The following is a 9,354-nucleotide window of genomic DNA, read 5'->3' on the forward strand; positions in this document are numbered from 1 at the left end:
TGTCTTTGCCTCATCGAGCGTCGCTCAGTCTGATTTCCATCCTCCATGTCAGCTGTTGCTTGTTCAGCAATCTGTGGGTATACAAAAGGGTTAGCAGACACCACACCAGTGGCATCAGAGTCGTGATGTGAAGGAGAGACTGCTGGGGTTGGGTCATGATGTACATCAGATGCTGTCGGTTGTGAAGAGAGAACTTTTCCATCATCACTAGTATGACTACCTGTCGGATCATCGTCATTGCCCTTAGTAGAGTGGTCACTGAAGGGTTCGATCACAGCATGATCTTGGTGCAGTTCATTTTCATCTGATGACGAAGAGTGATCCAGTTGATCTTGGGTCGCTTGGGGTTCCTTCGATGCCAATACTCTATAATACTCCTGAAGATAATCATCCTCCTCATCAGAACTATCTTCTGAACAGACATCTGGGGGCAGGCGAAGATTTCTCGCTTTGTCCTTTGGATGTGCTGTCTTTCTCCGTGTAGTTCTGTTGGTAGTACTCTTCTTGTCAGCCTCAGCTGGAGGTTCATGGACTGACAGGAAATCGCATGGGAGAAGGAGATTCCTGTGCAGTGTTCTTACCCTACCGATTCCATCCTCTGGGGAAAGCTCGTACACTGGTAAGTCACCTTTCTTGGATACTACGACATGTATCTTATCCTCATAGTAGGACTGAAGTTTCCCTGGGCCACCTGGTGGAACACAGTTTTTCAGGAGTACTCGGTCACCTGGAACCAGTGATGTATTCATCGCTTTTCTGTCATAATACACCTTTCCTTTGGTTGCTGATTTTTCCGCACTCTTCCGAGCTAATTCGTAGGCCTCTTTCATGCGATCCTTCCACTTGTCTACATAATCGTCTCGGTTATTTGTGGAGTCCGATTGGCCGGGAGACAGTCCAAATGCTAAGTCCACAGGAAGACGTGGTGATCGTCCGAAGAGAAGATAGTGTGGTGAGAATCCAGTGGTTTCATGTTGGGTGTTGTTGTAGGCATGCACTACCTTGTTCAGATGGTGTTTCCACTCGTGTTTTTGGTTTTCTGTTAGTGTCCGCAGCATTGATAAAAGCGTTCGGTTGAACCTTTCTACTTGGCCATTTCCTTGCGGGTGGTATGGGGTAGTGTGTGAACCATCAACTGCTGACAATTTTCCCAATCTCCGAAACAAATGATTTTCAAATTCACGCCCTTGATCATGATGTAGACGTTTAGGGTACCCAAATCGAAGGATGAAGTCATTATAGATCTTGTCGGCTGCAGTACGTCCTGATTTGTTGGTAGTTGGGTAGGCTTGAGCAAAACGTGTGAAGTGATCTATGACCACCAGAATATACTCAAAGCCTCCAGTACTGCGTTCTAGATGTAGAAAGTCAATACTGACGAGTTCAAATGGCTCTGTGGTGACGATACTCATCATTGGTGCTCGGACTGGTTTGGGGGGCTTCTTCTGTCGGATACAATGGCATTGCTTGGTGACATAGTTTTCAATGAAGGTTTCCATGTGTGGCCAATAGCAACGTTCACGTGCAAGATGAAGAACCCTATCAGTGGCTAGATGACCCATGTTGTCATGTAGTTCTCTACAAAACACTGACCTCCATTTCTGAGGAACAACCAGTTGTGTTTTCGTCTTGGTTTTCCGTTGCAGAATTCCATCGGCATCAATCTCCATTTTCTTCCATTCGTGCATCATCGAAGTTGTGTCTGATACTTCTCCTCTTCGTTCAGCTCGTGTTGGCCATCGACCTTTCGATTTATACCGTAGGAATCGTGCAATTGCTGGATCCTCTTGTTGGGCTACTTTGATGTCCAGCTTAGAGGACGGTTGAGTAGTCTTGATTCGTTCAGGTTGGTCATCATGGTTGTCCACTATATTGCAGTTAACAGCCAGTGAATTTAGCAGTGCAAAGTCTGGTCTCTGTTGAATTTGAATGCCATGTACAGTCGCTGCCATCATCGTGGGGGAGATTTCTTCTGTGCAAAGGTCTTCAAACCTTTTGGGCTCAAGTGGCATGCGTGAAAGAGCATCAGCATCACCATTCTCCCTGCCTGGTCTGTACTTTATTGTGAAGTTGAAGTCGGCTAATTCTCCAACCAACATTTACATAGGAATATGTTTCAAACTTCAAAACTATGCTTCACACACCTTGCAGGAAAACATACTGATCGCTTTGATACGCATCATAGCATGCATAGAGGTGTGATGAAGAACGGTACAAGAACGCAGTATCATCTATATAGGCCTACTATTAAAGCTCTAACCTGCGCCATCTTGGATTGAAATTAGAAGGTCCAGTGGTATGGCATCCTGGTGGAATTCAACACGAGTATGTCGTCTCAGACGTCAATTTGCCAGACTTAAAAAAGCCTCTTCCGAACTCACTCTTACGACTCGTCTGGTTTGCTTGCTGAGACCATTGAGACGACCATTGTATTGAAAGATGTCAGAAAGTAAAACTTTCATTATCGGACGAAAATTCAACCGGGATTTTAACTCGTCAGTTTCGATAAACACACAAAAAAATGGAAATAATATATCATAAACTTATTTTTTAAATGAAATTACTTTGCAATAAAAAAGTACATTACAATAAAGTGTAGCTGTGTCCATATTAAGAATACAGAAAAAACGAATACATGAAATAAAACATTTTAAAGGCAGGGGATACTATTGGTAGTTACTCAAAATAGTTATTAGCGTAAAATCTTTCTTGGTGATCAGTAATGGGAGAGGTTGGTGGTATAAATCATAATATGAGAAACGGCTCCCTCTGAGTGCCATAGTTTTCGAGAAAGGAGTAATTTTCCACGAATTGATTTCGAGACCTCAGATTTAGAACTTGAGGTCTCGAAATCAACCATCCTAACGCACACAACTTCGTGTGACAAGGTTTTTTTCTTCTTTTATTATTATCTCGCAAGTTCGATGACCGATTGAGCTCAAACGTTCACCAGTTTGTCATTGTATGCATATGTTGAGATACGCCAACTGTGAAGGCTAGTCTTTGTTACCAATAGTGTCCACTGCCTTTAAATGTTATGTAAAACGAATGAAAAAACACGAGTAGGTACACATTTAGCACAACATTAATAAATTAATAATTTTCTTTTCTCAAAATGCCGGTTTTTGGTTATACCATTTTGCCATAGTGTACCGCTATAAAACCAATTGGCCCAGAACAAGTTTTCTACACCATTTTGCCAAAATGGTGTGGCGCCAAACAAACAGTAGACAGATGTCAGAAAGTTAAACAAGTTAAAAAATATTGAAATATAAAAATAAATTAATAGTATTCTTTTTCTCAAAAAGCTGGTACCACCAGGTTCAATAACTTGCATGTAATTCCTTAATCAAGTCGGTTTAGTAATTAATTTTCTTCTTTTCTCCTTACTTATTTATTTAACTTTTAGGCATTTATTAGCTGTTTCGGCCTACTATCGGAACAGGTATTGTTTCTGTCGAGATTTTTTTTTTTTTTTCTTATTCTTTGTTTCTGCCTAAAACCCATAGCAATTGCACACGTTTTTTTCTTTAAACCTAATCTCCTAGACCATAACTTCAAAAGAGTGAAATCATATACCAAATTGAAGCTTAGAACATAAGCTTTACTCTAAATGTAAACAAAATTAAAAATCTTCATTAATTAGCCACGTTCTCTTCATTTGAATATAACTGGATGCAGTCGCTTCCATGTTATTGTTAAATATTCTCTTTGGTAAATGCCATACAGTATGTACCTATCATGAGTTGTGACTTCTTGAGATGAGTCTACGCGTTTGAACATAACTGGATGCAGTCACTTCCATGTTATTGTTAAACATTCTCTATGGTAAATGCAATTCAGTATGTACCTATCATGAGTTGTGACTTCTTGAGAGGAGTATACTCAAGTCTCTTTTTCTTGTTTTTCTACATACGTTCTGGACCACAGCGCAGTCTCTGTTTCTTCGTTTCCTAACCGAGTTCTGGACCAATATGCTCCTCAAGCGCGGCGACACTTTGATCACAGGCTAGGCACGACGGACCTCTCCACACGCACGACGTTTACTCACAGGTACGACGGGCCTCCCCACACGAACGGCGACGCTTTGCTCACAGGCTAGGCACGACGGACCTCCCCACACGCACAACAGTAATTCACAGGTACGACGGACCTCCCCACACGCACGTCGAAGCTTTGCTCACAGGCTAGGCACGACGGATCTCTCACACGCGAGGCGACGCTTTGCTCACGGGTAGGCTAGGCTAGCACGACGGAACTCTCCACACGCACGACGTTTATTCACTTACGACGGACCTCCCCACACGCATGGCGACGATTGTCTCACAGTCTGGTACGACGGACCTCTCCTGACGAGTGGCGACGCTTTGCTCACAGGCACGACAGGCCGATCTCCACACGCACGACGTTTGCTCACTGGTACGACAGACCTCTACCACACACACGACAAAACATATACACCATAGCATTAATATACATCGAGTAGAACGAAGCATCCTATTCCTCATCCGGGGCATGGTACATAACCACGATGGGCACACCAGGTCCTTGGCGCTGGGTGATTCTACTCGTAAGGGCTGGTGTATGTTTCCTGGCCTACGGTATCTTCAAATCCATGGGGGTGTTATTAGATGAGTTTGTGGAGTACTTTGAATGTACCACACGTGCAGCAGGTATTGTCGTTAGCCTTCCATTCACCGTTGGTAGTCTAACAGGTAAATCTCCATCCATGTCATCGTATTCATGTGAACTTGTGGAAGTTTCAAACAATTTAAAAGAAGAATCCACCATTTTTAAAATCATGAAACATTCTTTGAAGTAAAGTTTTTGAAAAGGAGGTAATTTCTCACTTAATAATAAAATACTAATCAGCTGAAGCCTTTTGTTGTGCATCTGAAAGCCAACAAAGCAATGCAACAAGGGTGTCTTTTTTCTTTCCATTTTTCTCTTGCAAATTCGATGACCAATAATTAGCTCACAGGCTGGTACGACGGACCTCTCCTGACGAGTGGCGACGCTTTGCTCATCAATTAATGAGCTCAAATTTTCCCAGGTATTTCTTTAATTATTGCATGCATTAATTGGGATACACCAAGTGAAAACTGGTCTTTATGACAATTACAAAACGTGTCCATCCAGTGCCCTTAACACAATGATTTTGCCTTTAAAGGGATCCTGACTGGAGTGTTACTGAGAGCTCTAGGAACCAGACCGCTGATGATCGTAAGTGGTGCCGTAACGGCTGCATCTCTCATCACAGCCGGCATGGTATCAACATCACTGGTTCACATTGCTCTCTGTTTTATCGTATTCAGTAAGTAATCATTCGTATTAACTCCAAATTTTCCAGCTAATAACGGCATTTTTCATTAGAGTCCCGTTCCCATCCCTACACTGGGCCACAAAAGTTTTCGTTAGTTTTTTGCTAAATCTTAAATAATTCCGTCCATGAATTTTCACAAATGCAATAATTTTGTTATCCACAATCACAACCACGTTGTGAAGTGTCCTTCCACATAGGGGTGTTTACAGTCGCCTTGAAAACCTCATTACAAAAGCAGTTTTTTTTTTCATTTGCTTGTGTACAGCGTTTACAATGGATGCACGACAGCGCTCGGGCCTTGCTATTGTACGTTTATAGATGATGTGACCTACCATAGAGTATGGACCTACTGACCTGTGATGTCAGATGTTCACAAAAGAGCCACAGTACGAGCCTCCTTCGCAGGCAGGATTTTAACTGGCAAAATCTTATATGGAGATTGCACTGTCTAATTCTTATCAACTTTGGATATGATGAAGAGGGGGCACATCTCAAAACTTGTCCAGCTTTTCCTTTCATTTGGATCTAATAAGCGGAAATTATGACACACAATGTCAACTTTCCTATGGTGACCTGGTGCCTGCCAGAATACTCAAAGAATGTACAGGTCACACTTATTGTAAACAAGGTTCACATATAGTCAAAAGCATTTCAATTTTCAGTCAGTGAGTGCATAAAACCGAGAAGGGACCATCGTGTGTGGCGGTCTGATGTGTCCCGACTGCCATTCAATTTAATTCAATTCAATTCACTTTGTTATCTCCAATGGGAAATTCGTGCACCGCTGGAGAATGATATTATAGCGTCGACCGTGGATTGCGCTGTACACAGTTGAATGACACAATTGAAGGTACAATATTAACTGCCTTTTCTGTCCGTTTCTTTGGAGGTTTATTCACACACAAGTAACACAACAAGTCATAAAATTACACGAAGCAGAAACCTAAGCCAGAGAGCGCCCTCTCTGGCGAGCAGACTCACAAATCGACCGGCTTGGGCCAACAGCAGTGCTCCGAAGGGGAGTCGTGCTGGCGCCCCCAACCGGTTGATCGGCACCGCCGCTACAATTATACCACAGAGGGATAATCGGAATCCGACCCAGCCTTCAAATGCTGAAAGAGCGATCAGAGCCGACTCCAACCGTACTCGCTATTATAGTTTTTATCCCACGTTACTTCTTTAAATTTGTTTTCGGGGGTTTTCAATTTTTACATGTTGTCTCTTTGCATAATGTGCGTATAATATTGTTTATTTATTTGTTATTGTATGCCTTTGTGGTTTAAAGTTTTTTTGTGGTTGTTATTTTAAATATTTTTAGACTCGCAAACCAAAGTGAATTTCACTGTACATGTGTATTTATTAACAAAACAATTGAAACCGTGAGTAGTTTACGTGCTCAATTTTTGAACGAATACTTGAATTGGAGAAAAATAACCCCGCACGGGCTTAAAACTTCTCAGTCTACAATGTACGATAAGGCCAAAGAAGCGACATGAATATTTTCTCGTCAAAATGAACCCGGTGTGGACGGATAGTTCTGTCCCCAGGTAACGTTGCCGAGCTAGGGTTCAGTGTCCCCCGAGACAGTATCTCCTAAATTAAACTGTCTCTTATTAAGTTATTCTGTCCGCCGTTGTCGCATGTAATTATGTCATCTATGCAATACTATCCGGAAGACAATATTGCATATGCAATAATGTCCGTCGGACGGGTTTGCATATTCACTTGTGTCCGCCCTTGAAGTGCATGTCATGATGACATGGGAAACGTTCGGTCGTTCGATGCAATCATAAAATAGGTGAATATTCATGTACATGTCCACTGGACAGTTTTTGCATAGCCCCGGACACGATTGCATGTGCAAAAATGTCACGAGCGGACAGTATTGCATGGCGGACACAATTGCATCTGACACCGGCAGTGGGTTTCAAGGATTAACCTTATAATGCCTCATACGAATGGAAGCAGCACGTTGTATGACAACAACAGCAACATCAACAGCAACAGCAGCATCAACAGCAACGGCAATGTATTCACACGTCATTCAAAATGAATGCCTCGGCAACAACATCAACTGTATTCAATGACTTATAAATTGAAGAAAAACTATCAAACTTTCATACACTTTTTAGCCCAAATAAATGCTTTACTGCCAAATCATCGGCTGGGCTCACAACTTTGTTTACATTAAACAAAAATTAACATCAATTTTTGATTCAATTTGTATAGGTTTTGGATATTCCGTGATGCAAACAGTTTCAGTCGCAGTTTTGCTGCAGTATTTCCCAGATAATTTCGCTGTGGCGAATGGGGTCAGCTTGACAGGAGGCCCCCTGGGTATGATGATCCTCCCTCCCGTTGTACAGCAACTGATCCAGCTGTATGGTTGGCGAGGTGCTCTGGTTCTTCTCGGTGCCCTGACGGCAAATTATTGCGTCTTAGCCGCTCTGGTCAGACCTCTGCGAACCAGAAACCCCTACACACCGATAGCTGATGAAGAGCCGAACTCTACAGCGAATCCAACTTCCAACGAGTCACCTTTGGACAACTGGAGACAAAGGTTCGGAGCAATGTGTGAGAAAATTGACCTACAAATGTTCGTTGATGAACCTGGATTCGTCACCATCCAGATTGTGAACGTCCTAGTGGGGGTCATATACTTTGGTTGGCATATATATCTTATCCCAAACGGTAATGCTCAGGGATTTAATGAGACGAGGTCGTCATTTCTAGCCACTTTCGGTGGTTTTGGAGCGGTGTTTGGGCGCATCTCGTCAGGTTTTGTAATCAACTATGGACTGGTGCAAGCACATGATCTCTTCGCTGGGTCGGCTTTCCTGCTAGCCGTGGTGTTTCTTCTTGACCCTATCGCGGCATCATCCTATGAGGCTGTTGCTACCCTCGCTACTCTTGGCGGCTTTGGCTTTGGAGTACTCTTTCCATTGATGATCGTCTTGTCAGTTAATTTTCCCGACAAGAGAAGAGTGTCTGCCATAGCCTGGATGTTTTTATTCTCTGGTTGCGGTTTGTCAGCAGGAGGTTTCCTGTTCGGTAAGTGTAGGAACATTTACAATACATGTTGTACATCTTCAAAACCAAAGATTAACGGAACACGTTGCCTTGGATCGGATGTGTTGGTCTATAAAAAGTATTATAATTATTCGTTTGTTATAAAATGCTTATGGTTAGAAAGATGTCCTTTTTTGCGGATGGGGGAGGGAGGCAGGTTTAAATTTTTTTGTTTGTTGACATGTCAAATATGAAATCAAGAATAAAGAAATATGCCCACACCAAGATGCCCACACCGTGATAATTAGTAACCCCGATTTCCGTTACTACTAATATTTCTTGGTTTTTATTTGTTCAAATATTTCTACAGGTTGGATATATGACATGACTGTTGATTATGGCGTTGTTTTCGGCACGATGGGAGTTATTTCAGCTGTCATTGGGTTGTTGTCTTTGACGTTGAGACGTGCGTGCTTTACATGTAAAACTCAGGATCGGGAATAGAATTGAACGAACTCAAGGAAATATTGATATGGAAACAAATACTCATTATTGCTAAGCATGGGTTTTTGAAGCAGTATTTTTTTGCGTAAGCAGCTCGAAATTATTAAGCCCAGGCCATTGATGTTTTATTTGCCTAGTGGCTCAATTCCTCTGAATTCTTTACTTTTGGACATTTAGAAGGATTTGGTCTAATCGGCAGAATATTGCGCCACTGGTCATCCTATAAGGTTAATGGTGCTATACATAGGAATATGTATGCTTCACACACCTTGCAGGAAAACATACTGATCGCTTTGATACGCATCATAGCATGCATAGAGGTGTGATGAAGAACGGTACAAGAACGCAGTATCATCTATATGCCTACTATTAAAGCTCTAACCTGCGCCATCTTGGATTGAAATTAGAAGGTCCAGTGGTATGGCATCCTGGTGGAATTCAACACGAGTATGTCGTTTCAGACGTCAATTTGCCAGACTTCAAAAAGCCTCTTCCGAACTCACTCTTACGACTCGTCT

At 42.3% G+C, this 9,354-nt stretch overlaps 1 protein-coding gene across 1 annotated transcript; it reads left to right on the forward strand.

The window, feature by feature from the left end:
- The first annotated feature begins 4,600 nt into the window (after nucleotides 1-4,600).
- Nucleotides 4,601-8,850, forward strand: LOC139933833 (monocarboxylate transporter 1-like). Its single transcript, XM_071928052.1, has 4 exons — nucleotides 4,601-4,715; nucleotides 5,171-5,314; nucleotides 7,553-8,374; nucleotides 8,703-8,850. The coding sequence occupies exons 1-4, from the start codon at nucleotides 4,616-4,618 to the stop codon at nucleotides 8,834-8,836; spliced, it is 1,200 nt and encodes a 399-aa protein (XP_071784153.1). The 5' UTR covers nucleotides 4,601-4,615; the 3' UTR covers nucleotides 8,837-8,850.
- The last annotated feature ends 504 nt before the right edge of the window (nucleotides 8,851-9,354 follow it).

The sequence above is a fragment of the Asterias amurensis genome, chromosome 2, assembly GCF_032118995.1.
Source record: "Asterias amurensis chromosome 2, ASM3211899v1".
NCBI classification, from domain to species: domain Eukaryota; kingdom Metazoa; phylum Echinodermata; class Asteroidea; order Forcipulatida; family Asteriidae; genus Asterias; species Asterias amurensis.